The 15235-nt window shown below is 39.0% G+C and overlaps 2 protein-coding genes across 5 annotated transcripts in view; one reads left to right on the top strand and one right to left on the bottom strand.

Moving 5' to 3' along the window:
* TAF1A (TATA-box binding protein associated factor, RNA polymerase I subunit A) overlaps positions 1–12314 on the bottom strand; it is a 74364-nt gene extending 62050 nt beyond the window's left edge. Inside the window, exons 1-2 of the mRNA XM_074316981.2 lie at positions 11818–12314; positions 9043–9180 (exon numbers count right to left, since the gene is read on the bottom strand). The gene's annotated coding sequence lies outside the window, so the exon portion shown is untranslated. The remainder of the gene's footprint in view (positions 1–9042; positions 9181–11817) is intronic.
* The window catches only part of MIA3 (MIA SH3 domain ER export factor 3), a 41662-nt gene that overhangs the window by 13585 nt on the left and 12842 nt on the right, over positions 1–15235 (top strand). For 2 of the 4 annotated variants that reach the window (XM_088799134.1, XM_088799135.1), the window contains exons 6-7: positions 612–754; positions 13930–14061. In XM_088799134.1, the coding sequence (XP_088655260.1) occupies positions 612–754; positions 13930–14061 (275 nt within the window). Of the gene's footprint in view, positions 1–611; positions 755–12462; positions 12779–13929; positions 14062–15235 lie in introns of those variants that run through there. The other 2 variants (XM_088799137.1, XM_088799136.1) reach the window with 2 other exon arrangements.

The raw sequence follows: 15235 nt of genomic DNA, 5'->3' as shown, positions 1-15235 counted from the left end.
CAGTGTGGAATGGTCCAGTGCAGACGACACTAGTGAACAGTATCTTAATCACAGACCACAGTGAACATCCGATGGGGGAGCAACTCATTTCATCTGAATTGAGAAAGTCGTTTTCAAAATACAACCCTAATAATGGTGTCAACAACTTTCTGTGTTTTTTTGTGTGTGTAGCTCAATCATTTTACCCGTAAACCAGAAAAACAGCTGATAGTTATTTTGTCTATTCAAAATGGTCACATGACCGCATACTGTTTTTGTGTTTTTAAAGGTTATAGTCTAGAAGCATAGGTAGTACTTTACCCTGTGATACCGCAAGGCTTGGCAGCCTTGGGCTGGTCTCTCTACCCCGTCTCAAAGTATAGGAGAAGTCCCGGAAGGGAGAGGACGAGGGGAGAGTGTGCTGGAGATGATGCTGATTTTATAGTTGAAGGGTATGAGGGCTCCAATAGGGAGTCTGCATTTTTTTCTCTATATAATTGTCTTTAAGAGAACCACATATCCAGGCACAGCGACTACTATTTTGTGGGAAATCAATAAATATTTTAAATGAAGAGAAACAATTCTTATTCTAAAGCATGAAGTAAAATACTCGTCTTCCCTCTCAATTTTAGGGATAATTACAACTGAAAGCACTCCTGTCGATGCTATTGGAAAAAAGCAACCAGAAACAAATGCTCAAGAGCCAGCAAGTGTCACACCTTTGGAACATGCAGTTCTTTTAATATATTCACTCATGTTTTATTTAACTAAGACGGTAAGTTTGATATATATTTTTTCCAGATAGAATGTTGATAATTACAGTTTTTAGGTTGATTTTGAGCATGAGGTGAAGAACTTAAAATGTCTTTATGAAAATGACTCGTGGTCCTTTGAAGGCGGCCTCTGAAACAAGCCACAGGTGCATGACTGATGGGTTCTCCGTTCAGTTCAGCGCCTGAAGTGGATGGGCTGCAGGCCAGAGCTGTGCCAGAACACCTATAAAACGTGGTTTTTTCCCCCTCCAGGACCTTTTAGTCTAGCAAGGAGCTTAAAGACATTGACATGAAACATAGTATCATATGGGCAGAAAGAGAAGTATTTACCTGATGGTAGAATGATGTCAACATATTGACTCGTTGTGGTGGAAGGATGGTCAGAAAAGGTCAGAAGTGAGCTGACACATGTTTTAAGCAGAGCTGCAGGACCAATGGGAGTTTGATGTGTAGTTTGTTGTTGAATAGAAGGGCTGGGGGGAGGGAGACGGCAGCGCACAGTCAGACAGAAGAAATGACGTGTTCAGAGATGGAGGCATAAAGAAAAGGTTACCCGAGGAAGCCAGGGAGGCGGTGGTGTTGAAGTGCAGAGTAGGAGGGAGATGGGCAAATGTGAAGAAGTTGTAAATCATGGTAAGTACATGAGATTGTTTGGGACAAGGATATTTTGAAGGTTTTAGACAGGAAAAAGGTATCCTCAGATTTGTTTCTTAGAAAGAGTCACTATGGCAGAATATTTATTAAGATTTATCTTTTTAAAGGGAGTCATGGTGCAAAGGAGACCTATAATCTGTCTGGAGCTTATCTAAGCTTTTTAGGATTTAGCTCCCCCTTGTGGTTGTTGAAATTGGACGTTTTTCTTGGTAAATTAGAGAACGAGTAGGCTTTCAGCTGTTGGAGGCTAAGCTGCCCTTGGAGCTACAGAGAAAGGATCCTCCCCAACAAAAATATTTTTCTCTAGGTTCTGTTATTTCAAGACTTGTATAAGAAAGAGGGTTATATTTTGTTCCGTAAAAATGCACGGGTTTTGAGCCAGGATGGTCTGGTTTTAAATCCCAGATACATCATTTAGAAGCTTGAGCAAATCACTAAACTTCAAACCTCAGTTTCTTCATCTTTAAAATGCAGATACTACCTACTCCAATTGTTGTAAGAATTAAATGAGTTGATAATGTAAAGTGTCTAGTGCAATGCTGGGCATTTTGTAGGCTGTCATCCCCTGCCTACTTCTCATTCGGATGGTCAGAGGGCAGTATAAAGACATCGAATACCTGGGGAATTCAGGGGAAAGGCCACCAGGATGGGAAAGATGGAGGAAAACCAAACCATTTTTCAGTTTTCTCCATGGTCATGGTGGTGGTAGCCACCCAGGTGAAGGTGTGTATGACCTGTGCCATTAGAATAAAGAAATTTTCAGTGATTAAGGGAGTCTCAGAATTTGAATTTGATTACCAGAATGCATCAACATCACTTCAAACAACTAAGAGCCACCATACATAGGAGGAATTCTTTATTCATTTTATTTGCAGATATGCACAGAGCCTGGTTCTAGCCTGGGTAGGGGGACACAGATGTGGTACAGGATACAGTCTATGCTTGGGGGATGATGGGAGAAGATACCACATGAACATCAAGAGAAGGGGGTGCAATGTTACAAAGTAACATTGATTTGAAAGGTATTGTTAAGAAAGCATTTTGATGACAATACAGAGTATTGTGCTAGGATGAAAAAGTTCTAGAAGGTATAAAGCATAATTCTGATTTTTGAATGGCTTAAGAAAAGGTCACATCAAATATATATTAAAATTGGGAAAATAGAAAATATGTGAAATTGTTTTTGTGAAGTAGGAATAAATAGTATAGATGATTATTTAATAGGGCTGGGCAGTAATGGGGTGCTGACTTGATTGGGAAAACTGTACAAGAAGTCAGATTCATAGATCAACGGTTAATGGAAGCTTAGGGTTGGAAGATACCTTAGCAGGCAATTAGTCCAACTTCTCTCTAACTGCAGTCATTTCCTCTCCTACAACTTCGACAAGTAGTTATGAAGCCTGGGCATCAACAATTCCTAGTGTGAGCAACATGCCTTACAAGGCTACACATTGCTGTCTTAGCTAGTGCAATTCTTACATTGACTCCAAATTTCCCTCCATATGATATCTTCTAATTTCTTTTCTACATAGTAATCCTTTAAATAGTTGATGCTTTAATTTGTTTAAGTGTTATGTCACAGAAAATTTCAAACATATAAAATCAGAGAGAATAGTAAAATGAATCCATGGGCCCATCACCCACCTTAACAGTAATTACCTAATATCAACCAATATTTGGCATGTTCAAAATCCCCTCCCCTCCTTTTAAAAATTGTTCTTGTTCAAATCAGGATCCTGTTGAGATCCAGATGTTATAATAGATTGATGTATATCTTAGATCAACTTTAATCAGATACAAATTACATACAATAAAATGTATCCATTTTAGGAATACAGCTCAGTGAGTTTTAAATATATAGAGTAGTCCCCTCTTATCCACAGTTTTGCTTTCTGTAGTTTCAGTTACCTGAGGTCAACTGTGGTCCAAAAATAGTAAATGAAAAATTCCAGAAATAAACAATTCATAAGTTTTAAATTGAGCATCGTTCTGAGTAGCTTGATGAAATCTTACACCATCCTGCCCAGGACGTGAGTCATCCCTTTGTCCAGCATATCCACATATGTAGTTTGAATAATTTCTTCTAGTCTGTGTCCTGATTTTTTAATTTTTAACATTGTCTTTTGAAGAGCAAATTTTTAATTTTGATGAACACCATTTTATTAATTTTTACTTTTATCGTTAGTGCCTTTTGTTTCCTGCCTAATGAATCTTAGCAGGTCCAACAATGCAAATATTTTCTCATATTTTCTTCTAGAAGTTTTATATTTATACCTTTCATTGTTTAGGTCTGCATTCCATTGTGAGTTAATTTTTGTGACCAGTGTCATGTTTTATTGTTTTCCTTGTATGGATATCCAGTTGTCTCTGTAGCATTTCTTTCCCCTTTGAGTTACCTTGGCATTTTGAGTTGACCATATATGTGTGTCTCTTTCTAGACTCTGTTCTGTTTCATTGAGCTGTACTTCTAAAGATAATACCACACTTCTTTGTTGGTTAGTATAGCTTTACAGTAAGTCTTGCAATCAGGTAGTTCTTTTGCGAAATTATTTTGTATATTTCAGTACCTTTGCATTTCCATATAAATTTTAGAATCAATTCATCAATTTCTACAAAAATTCTTGCTGAGATTTTGATTGTTATGTTGAATCTATATATGTAGATGAGTTTGAAAAGAATTGACATCAACAAATATTAAGGCTTCTAATCCAAGAACTAAGTTCATCTCTACATTCATTCAGATCTTCTTTAATTTCTCACAACAGTGTTTTGCAGCTTTCAGTATACAGGTTTCACGCATATTGTGTTTACGTGTACCAGTATATTTCATGGTTTTTTATCTTGTAAATGGTACCCTTTTTACATTTCATTTACAATTGTTTTTGCTAATATATAGAAATACAACTGATTTTTGTATATCGACCTTGCATCTTGCCACCTTATTAAATTAGCTTATTAGCTCTGAGGCGAGGGTTGTAGATTTCATAGGATTCTGTGTAGATGATCATGTCATCTATGAATAAACACATTTTTAAAAATCAGGTTAAAGCATAATCACATCTAGTAAACTTCACCCTTTCTGTGTACAGCTCAATGAGTTTTCACATTTCTTCAAATTTTTTTGTGTCTCCCTCCTGGGGAGCCTCTCATTCTGGGACTCTGTACATATGTTAGATCACTTTATCTCATTGCACAGGTCACTGAGCCAGTGTTGTTGTTTTTCAGCCTTTTTATGGTCTTTTTTTAAAATTATTTTATTGGGGAAGGGGAACAGGACTTTATTGGGGAACAGTGTGTACTTCCAGGCCTTTTTTCCAAGTCAAGTTGTTGTCCTTTCAATCTTAGTTGTGGAGGGTGCAGCTCAGCTCCAGGTCCAGTTGCCGTTGCTAGTTGCAGAGGGCACAGCCCACCATCCCTTGGGGGAGTCGACCCGGCAACCTTGTGGTTGGGAGGATGCGCTCCAACCAACTGAGCCATCAGGAGCTCAGCGGCAGCTCAGCTCAAGGTGCCATGTTCAATCTTAGTTGCAGGGGGTGGGGCCCACCATCCCTCGCGAGACTCGAGGAATTGAACTGGCAACCTTGTGGTTGAGCACCCACTGGCCCATGTGGGAATTGAACCGGCAGCCTTTGGAGTTAGGGGCACAGAGCTCTAACCGCCTGAGCCATCGGGCCGGCCCCTGTCTTTTTTAAATTTATTTTTTCTATTAGTGTCAGGTGTACAAAACAATATAATGATTAGACATTTACACCCCTCACAAAGTGATAACCCTACCCCAAGTCTGCTATCTCTCTAACATTGTATATAGCTGTTAAAATACCATTGACTATATTCCCTATGCTGTACTTTACATCCTGTGACTATATATATATTTAATTATAGTTGACATTCAATATTATTCTACTTCAGCTTCAGGTGTACAGTGCAGTGGTCAGGCATCTACACAAGCTATGAAGTGATCCCCCCGATAAGTCTAGTATCCATCTGACACCCTACATAATCTTTACAACATTATTGATTATATTCCCCATACTGTATTTCAGCCTTTTTATGTCTTTATTTCAGTTTAGGTAGTTCCTGTTGCTGTCTTCAAATTCATTGATCCAATCTGCTGTTAAGCCCACCAAGGGAATTTTTCATTTCTGATTTTTTATTTTTCAGCCCTAAAAGTTCCACTTGGTCCTATTTTATATATTCCATTTCTCTCCTCAGTATGGTGGTCACCGTTTCAGTTTTTTAAAAATTCCTAAGTATATTTTAAAATCTTTTAAAGCCCTTGTAAGCTAATTAATTCTGTTGTAATTTCTTGATCTGTTTTTATAGATTGATTATCTTCTAGTTATGGGATACATTTTCCCTGCTGTTTTGCATGTCTAGTGATTTTTTTTTTTGATGGTAGACACTGAATGTTATGTTGTTGAGTGCCAGGATTTTTAATGGCTTCCTTTAAAAAGTGAAGTTTGTTTTAGCCTGTTAAGTTACATGTGGAATAGCTTGATCTTTCTAGTCTTATTTTTAAGATTTGTTAGCGAGGTGTGTATGTAGTCTTTAGAGCGAGTGTAGCCCTACTACTAAGGTGTGATTCTCCTGAGGTCTACCGAATACTACATTCAGTAGGTGAGTTCAGTCTGAGTAGCTGGAATACAAATGTCTTCCAGGCATGTGTTAACTCGGAATTGTTAGCTTCCAGCTTCCTCACAGTTGTTCTTTCTGTCTGTAGTTGTTATTTGCCCATCCTCGAGAAATTGTACCTTACCAGGTGCTGCTTTCAATTCAGTCCAAGACTGAAGGAAAACCCCTGGCTGATTTCTCGAACTCTTTTTTTTCCCCTTAGCTCTCATCTTTCTGGTACTTTTTCCTACATATTTCAGGGACCTCAGTCTCCCCGAACTCTGAGATCGGTGTGCTCTGCTTGGGGTCTCCCTCCTTTCACTGAGGTCTAGAAAGTGCCTCCAGGTAGAAAGCTGGGTGATCATCAGGCTCACGTCATTTGTTTCCCTTCTCTCAGGGGTCAAGCTTGTGTGCTACCTGTTGTTCTCTATATGAGAACAGTTTTCTCATATATTTTGTGCAGTTTTCTAGTTACTTTCAGTGGGAGGGGCAATTATCAGACCAGTTAACTGTCTATAGATTTCTCCTTTTGTTTGTTGTTGTTGGTGGTGCACTGTATTCACTGAAGAAACAGGTTTGTTTGGCTTCTAGGGGGTATTGTGGTCTGGATTTTGCCAATTACATCCCCTTGGTATAACTGAACATGTTTCTCTGGTTCTTCATATTTCTTGGGAATTGGTAGTCAGAGTCAGATTTAATTTTGTTTGGCAAGCATACTTAATGGCATCTAATGTTGAGATGCCCCTCTTTTTTTGATATCACTTGTCATTGGTGATGTTGAATAGATCTGTTAGTATAGGCTGCAAAATGATGATGGCCTGATTATATTGTTCCTGCTTCATTTAAAGGGTGGGATTCTTCTACAAAGAGAATCTTATAATCAGTTATTCTTTACACTGAGGTTTGGTTTGTGTAGTTAAGGCAATATAAATCTTTGATTCTTTCTATTTAAATAATTTTCAAAATAATGAGTTGTCTTCCTGGCATTATCCAAAGATGCCTGAAGGGTGTGTTTGTGTGTATGTGTGTGTGTGTGTGTGTGTGTGTGTGTGTGTTCTCTTTTCTAAGAATCCCTACGATGTCATGGATTTTAAAATATTTCATGCGTTTCACTCCACTGTAGTTATTATTCTTATCAATGCTCAATTTCTCTCATTTTTGACTTGTGGAACCCTCTGTAGCTTGGCTCTTGGGCTCTTTTGACACCACCTAGTGGTGACTGATACCTTCCTTGCTTTCTAGTGTTGACAAGATGTTCCAAGCTCATTTTGTACATTTCCAGGCCCAGATCTTAAAAGAACTATTTCTCTAAGGAATGGTTCCTTTTAATGGGAAATTATATTTAGAGACTACATTCTGGATACTGAGATTGCTTGTTGCTTTAGAGTTGGCCATCATTTCTAGGGCTTTTCAGAGGACAAAGCTAGGAAATACGTAGATAGATATATTTTTTTTGTGTGTGAATATTATCATGATGCCATGTGGATACTCACAATAAAAATTCAGGGTGCTAGAGGGATTTTACTTAACCTCGTCTACCTTACATTTGTATTTTCTTTCTCCACTGTTGGAAATACCAGTTTTCAGTGACATCAGCATAATTATTTATTTATCTTATTTTACAATATTCACACAAGTGTTAAAAATACCAATATCAACACTACCACCAACGTTATTGAAAATATTTTAAAGATGTTTTGCAGTTCTTTTTGTCTTTACCTTCTATCTCTCTAGGGTATGCATGAAAGAATTCCTTTCTGTTGGCCTGCCGCCAATTTGATACACAGTTTGTTTCATTTTTGCTTTACATTTTTAGGGATTGAACTTAAAGACTTTTTAAAATTTTATAATTAACATAGTTACAAGATCCAAAGTCAATTTGTAAAACAAGATCTATTTAGAGAAGTCTCGCTTTTGTCCCAGTTTTATCCAACCTATTGTTATCGTCCTCTATAGGTAATTTGTAAAATTAATTTCATTATCTACCTTATCATTTAAAAAATAAGCAAACGATATCTACATCCAGCCAAGATATATTTATAGGTACCTGCCTTATCCTCCTAACTGAAACAACTAAAAAGAAAAAACCCAGACAAAGTAAATGAAACAAGTCTTTACGACCCTGGGCATCAGGGATCGAAGGGCACTGATTCCTGGAAGTTAGGGAACAAATGCTGTAAACCCTGCAATTGTCCCAGCCTACTGCACTGAGAGAGTAAGTACCCAGGACCCTGAGATGAGGAGGTGGAGCTGAGAGTCCAGGGAAAGACAGGTAGCTAGACTTCACAGGGCAGAGAACCCAGAGGAGAGAGCTACACGGGGAGAGAACTCTGGAGATCTGTGAACGGTCCCCTTTGAGTATTCATCAGAGTATTGATCAGCACCTGAGTGTGACAAAACTCCTCAAGGTCAGAGAAACCATCTAAGTGATTTCAGGCAACAGTTCCTGACACAAGGCCAAAAATAGTACCTGAAAATTCTACAGAAATTGAGTACTCAGGATCTTGCTTGAGACTAAATGCTGCTCACGTCTTGCCTAACAAATCTTAAAAGCAAAATTCAAAAGAATCAAGCTATTTTCCAGTAATTTACCTGCATCCTAGAACATAGCTCAAGAATGTCTATTGTAGTAATCAAAGTTCTTGAGAAACAGAACCAATAGGACATACACAGGCATACCTCAGAGATATCACAGGTCTGGTTTCAGAGCATCGCAATAAAGCGAGTATCACAATAAAGTGAGTCACATGAATTTTTGGTTTTTCATTGCATATATGTTTACGCTATCCTGTAGTCTATTAAGTGTGCAACAACATTTTGTCTAAGAAAACAATGTACATACCTTAATTAAAAAATACTTTATTGCTAAAAATGCTGTCATATGAGCTTTCAACAAGTCATAATCATTTGTTGGTGGAGGGTATTACCTTGATTTTGATGAAAATACAATTATCTATGAAGCGCAATGAATTGAGGTATGCCTGTATATAGGAAGAGGTTTATTATAAGAAATTGACATACGTACGCATGGAGGTTGAGAAGTCCCACAATCAGCTGTCTGTAATCTGGAGACCTAGGAAAGCCAGCGTGTAATTCAGGCAGAGTCCAAAAGCCTGATAACCAGGGGAGCCGATGATGTAGATTCTGGTCTGGGTCTGAAGGCCTGGGAACCAGGAATACCAAAGGTAGAAGACATTTAATGTCCCAGCTCAAGCAATCAGGCAGGAAGGGGTGAATTCCTTCTTTTGTATTTTGTTCTATTCAGGCCCTCAATGGCTTGGATGGTGCCCACCCATCTTGGGGAAGGCACTCTCCAGAGTCCATCAATTCAAATGCTAATCTCATCTGGAAACACTCTCTCAGACACACCCAAAAATAAGGTTTAATGTGGGCACCCCAGAACTAGTCAATTTGACACATAAAATTAACCATCACATTTGTTCATAATGTATGGCATCCAATCAAAGATTACCAGGCTTGCAGAGGCAAGAAAATATAACCCATGATGAGTAGAAAAACCAACCCATCAAAACCAATCAAGAACTACCAGAGATGTTAGATAGGCAAGGGTATTAAAACAGTTACTACTATATTTCAGATGTTAAGTTACGTAGAGACATGAAAAACATTTTTTAAAAAGAGAGATTTAGATCAGACGTCTAGATATGAAAACTACAGTGCCAGAGATGATAAACATACTGGGATGGATTAATGCTAGCCTAGACATTGTAGATGAAAAAATTAGTGAACTTGAAGAAATAGCAATAGGAGCTATCCAAAATGAAACACAGGAAAAAAGACTCAAGAAAAATGAACTGACACCAGTGAGCTGTGAGACACTTTCAAGCAGCCTACTAAGTGTGTAACAGGAGTCCCCAGAGGAGAGGATAGAAGAGGTATTTGGAAAAGCATTTAAAGAAATAATGGCTTGAAAATTTTCCAAAATTTATACAAACTATAGACCCATAGATTGACAAAGTTCAGTGAAATCTAGGCACAAGAAACATGAAGAAAACTACACCAGGGCATATCATAATCAAATTATGTGAAGTAAATGATAAAGAGCAATCTTAAAAGCAGTCAGAGAAAAAAGATGTTATATAGAGAGAGGAATTAAGATAAGGTTGACATCAGATTCCTTGTCAGAAACCAGACGTAGAAAAATACAATAGAATATATCCACACAAATGAAATGCTACTCAGCAATAAAAAGGAATGACCTATTGATATATGCAGAAACATAGATGAATCTCAAATTATGCCAAGTGAGAGAAGCCAGAGAAAACAGAATACATGGTGTATTATTCCATATATTTAAAACTTTAGGAAATTCAAACTGTTATGACAAAAACTCTGCTTGGGTGGCAGGGAGATGTGGCCAGTGGCAGGAGGTGGGATTACCAAGGGGATGAACAGACTTGGAGATGACGGATATGTTCATTATCTTGAATGTGATAATGGTTTCACAGCTGTATTCATATGTCAAAACTTAGAATGTGCACTTTAAAGATGTGTTGATTCCATATTTTACCTCAAAGCCGTTAAAAATATATATTCATCTCTCCTTACTTTCTTATATAATAGTATTTTAAACATTTTCCACCCCTCCTTTAAAAAAAAAACAACACAAAAAACATCCTGGAAACCATACCTTCGTAGTATATAGAATTATTAGATTTCTTTTTTTCTGGTTTCGTAGTATATACTTTAGTGTATTCAACAACTTTTCTATTGATGGACATTTTGATTATTTCCAGTCTTTGTTATAAATAATGTTGGAATAACATAGTTTTGTGCCTATTATCTTTTCAACATTTGTTGTTGCATTCCCTGTATCTTTGAGATAGATATTTAGAAGTGGGATTGTTGCATCAATAGGTGAATACGCAAGTCATTTTGGGGGATGTTGCCAAATTCCCATTCATAGGGGTTGTCTCATTTCATATTGTGGTCAGTATTGCATGAGAGTACCCGTTTCCCTTACATTCTCTCACCAACAGAATATGTTGTCAAATGTTTAGATCTTGCCAATATAAGTGAGAAATAGTATCTCAGTGCAGGTTTAATTTGTATTTCTCTTATTATGAGTGAGGCAGAACACGTTTCCTTGTCTGTCAGCTATTGCTATTTTCCTGAAGACGGTCTATTCATTTCTCAGCCCATTTTTCTATAGGTTCGCTGGCTGTTTTCTTCTCCGTTTGAAATATTCAGTGCATTTTAGGAATATTAACCCTTTGTTTATATATGTTACAAGTATTTTTTCTCAGGTTACCATTGTCAAACTGAGCTTATTTTGCATTTTTTCTTTCTTTTCGCGTGCAGGAGTTGTGCAAGTTTATTTCTAAGTAATCAAGTTTACAAATCTTTCCCTTTGGATTTTGAGACATATGCCCACTCATAATACATCAAGAAATTCACCCATAGTTTTTCTAGTACTTGTTTCATTTTTACATTCAGATTTCTGGTCCATTTAGAATTTATCTTTAAGACCAGTGAGAAAAAGGTCATTTTATTGTTTCCCACATGGCTAGGCCAACACCACTTATTAGAAAGTCTTTTTCCCCAACTGACTTTTATCGTATCCCAAACTTCCAATGCCATGGGGTCTGTTTCTGGATTTTCTATTCTGTTCCATGATATGTCTGTATTCTTGGACCCGTAACATACTTTTTTAATTAGAGCCTGCCTTCACCTCCCTTCCCACCCGCCACCTCCATTCTTCTTATTTTCAGGATTTCCCAGCTTGTTCTTGCTTTATTGTTCTTCTGAATTGACTTTATATTCAACTTCAAAGACATACCTTTAAAGATCTGCAAAACATTGTTTTTTCTCCAGGTTAATGTCCCCAGTTTCTTCAATTTTTAGAACGTGATTTCCAGACTATTCATATCCTCGTGCCTTTCCACGGGTCCCGTAACCATCACATGTGGGGCCCAGAGCTGAACCCACTGGCACCGGCGTGGCAATGACATCAGTCCTTTGGAATATGGCTATTTAAAGGGGGTATCGGCAAGCACGGGAGACAGTATGAGCATCTGGAGGGGAAGGGAAAAGTGCACAGGAGACTGGAGATACAGGGAAAGGCCTCGCCCAGGAAGGCTGCCCAGTCAGAGCGGTGGTCCTTCAGACGGAGCAGGAGAAAAGTCTCGAACTCTCCTGTCTGGGCATTTAGGACAGGTGTCTGGTGTCTCAGCACGCAGTGACAAAGGGTCCAGCACTGGGCAGGCAGAGTGGGCTGCCTCTCTTCCCGTCCCCGCCCAGACTCGTAGCTCCGGAGTCTCCTCACAAACCGCGTTTTCCTGAGCAGGTGCGCCTCTTTCCGCCCCGCCTCCCTGTACTTGGTATCTTCCGCGCAGGTCCGTTGGCTCTTCCCCCCGCGCCTCGCTTGACCATTGGTTTCTTCCGCCGTGGCCCCACCCACTGCGGGCCCGGCCTCCGTCGGCACGTTTGCGTCCGCCCGGGGGCAGGGTCTGTTGACGTGTCTTGCTGGAGGCGTAGGGCGTAAAGTGCTCGCAGCGGGGAAGGCGAAGTTCACTCCCCGTACCCGCCCCTTGAGCTGGGTCCTTCCCGAAGGAGGAAACGGTGACAACTGAGGGGCTCCGGTGCCGTGTCACGGGGAAGCGTCGCCTCCGCTTAGCTGCCCCCACACGATGGACTCAGTACCTGCTACTGTGCCTTCTGTGAGCGCTTCCCCGGGGGACCAGGAGCTTCTGGGACCCCTGTCGGTGCTCTACGCAGCCCTCATAGCCAAGCTCCTGGAGGTGACGGACCCCATCCCCGGGGAGGGTCCCCAGCTTTGGCTGGCGGGTGGATGAGTTCTGAGCGGAGTGGGTGCACTGACGGACGGGGCGAGGAAGCAGCGGAGGTGTCAGGCCCGGTACTGGCAGGACTTTGCAGTGCCGTTTAAGGGGGCCAATGGGAGCGCATCTGAGAAGCTTTCGTCACCTGTTCATTTTTTATTGAGCACTTACGGTGTAGCAGGCACTGCTGCTTTGTGGTGTGCGACCACGGTCACAGCGATCATCACGTCCCCACGGGTCCTTTTCCAATGAGCCCCTGCGCTGGGGGGGCTGGGGCCAGTCTGACAGTTGTGTATCTGGAGAGGACCGTGAACATCGTGTAGCAGCAGGCAGGTGTTTAATGTTGTCTTCGAGGGAGCATTTCAAATGAAGGCTTTGCCGTCTTGTAGGTGACAGATTCAGTGCAGGCTACACCAGTTATCGGCTGTATGAACTTACTCAGCATTTGTCTTGATGGGGCCAGCTGATAGTTATTTGTGTATCTGTAGAGGGCAGTGAAAAGAGTGTAGGAGCGGGCAGGTGTTTCATGCACTGTCTTCGAGGAAGCATTTAAAATTAAGGCATTGTGTTTTATAGATAACAGATTCAGAGCAGTCTACACCAGCTATCAGTGGCACGAACTCACTCAGCATTTGTCTATGTAAGATTAGAATTAAGATTTAAAGTCTTAGAGGAAAAGTCTATTATTTATGTTCTTCATTATCATTTTGGTTTTATTTGCAGCCATAAAAGTTGATTACTTCTGTAGTGTTTCCATTTTTTGTTTTATGTATCTTTTTTTAAGTCATAATCAACGAAGAGAAAATTCTGTGTGACCCAGGGAATTCTAGCCATATGTTACACAACATGATGTCATAAGAGCTGTTGCAAATTGGAAATATATGTGCAACTTAAAGACATTTAGATTCATAATGTTTAAAAACACTTCAAGCCAAACAAGAAATGTGAGGCTGCCAGTATCCCATCTTTATTGAAGCAGAGGAAGCTATTGAAGATTTTTGAGGGAGTAATCTGATGGAGGTTGATTTAGAATTTCTGTGGATAATTCTTTGTGACTGCTTTCTTGTAAATTAATTTATGGTTTCCCATTATTTCTAATGTTTCTGTTTCAGCTAGTTGCTAGGTTGCCTGATGATGTTCAGCCTGGGCCTGATTTTTATGGACTGCCATGGAAGCCTGTACTTATCACTACCTTCTTGGGAATTGTTTCGTTTGCCATTTTCTTCTGGAGAACCATCCTTGTTGTGAGTAAATTAAATTAACTTATACTTGACTCATAAATACAAGAGATATTTTATAATCCTTTTGTTTCTTTTTCAGTGACTGACATGAACACAAATTAATGCATACTAATCTAAGCACACTCTTTTATTTAGTACAAAACCATGTGTAGTAATTGATGCTAAAGAAATGACCAATTATACGTTAAAGACCTTGTATGAGAGCATGCAATGGAACAGTATTTATTAGAGTGAAAACTTGGTACAACCCAAATGTAAGGGAAAATTATTGTACAATCATATAATGGGATATTAGGCAAGTCTTCAAATTTATGTATTTGAAAGATATTGGGGCACAGAAAATGCTCACAATTTAATATTAAGTTGAAGAAAAAACAGAAACCAAGACTTCAAAGTGTAGATGAACTGTGTATTATATAAACATATGTATACACACAGAAAAAAATTATGCAAGGAAATACAACAAAATGTTAAAAATACTTACATCTAGGAGATGAGGTAATTTCAGGGTTTTTTTATACATGTTTCACAGATTTTCTAAATTTTATCATGTGCTATTGTGCTCGGAAAATATCTTTTGATTTGGAAATACAGGTTATATAGTATCCAAAAATCTTAGGATTTTTGGATACTATATTGTAATACTGTTAAAATCTTTCTTCCTCAGAGTCTTTTTCTGTGCAGAATTTGTCTTTTATGCTTATCTATGTATGTATACTCATACATATTCATATTTATAATTATGTTATTGTTTTTACAGTTACCCAACATAATTGGGGGGAAATTATTCTGTGTAGGTGAACTTTGCAGACGAAAAGCTTTCAGTTTCAGTTCCCACTTAACAGTTCAAGTGGCCAAAGCATTGAATGCATATCTTTCTAAAATTGAGTATTCTTTTTCTGATTTTCTAATTTTATCAGACACATCATTGTTAATAAGCTTTCTCTCCTTGCACAAGTGATTGTAAACTCACTTTAAAAACGGTCTTTTGCCTGGCTTCCTCTAACCTTATGGGGTTTTTCCTCAGATGAAAGAGAAGGGAGAATAGAAAGGCTGAATGGAATGGGAAAAGGTGAAAATGTTTTCTATTGCCCATTCTTGTTTCTCCCATCTTAAAAACACTGACACTGTTTACATTTTCACAAGGTAATGCAGGCTGGATGTCCTAGCTGGTGCT

The sequence above is a fragment of the Rhinolophus sinicus genome, chromosome 6 (genome assembly GCF_057876585.1).
Source record: "Rhinolophus sinicus isolate RSI-liver-muscle chromosome 6, RSI-T2T, whole genome shotgun sequence".
Taxonomy (NCBI): Eukaryota; Metazoa; Chordata; class Mammalia; order Chiroptera; family Rhinolophidae; genus Rhinolophus; species Rhinolophus sinicus.
The sequence above is the reverse complement of the archived record's forward strand: the minus strand, read 5'-3'. Positions and strand labels throughout refer to the sequence as shown.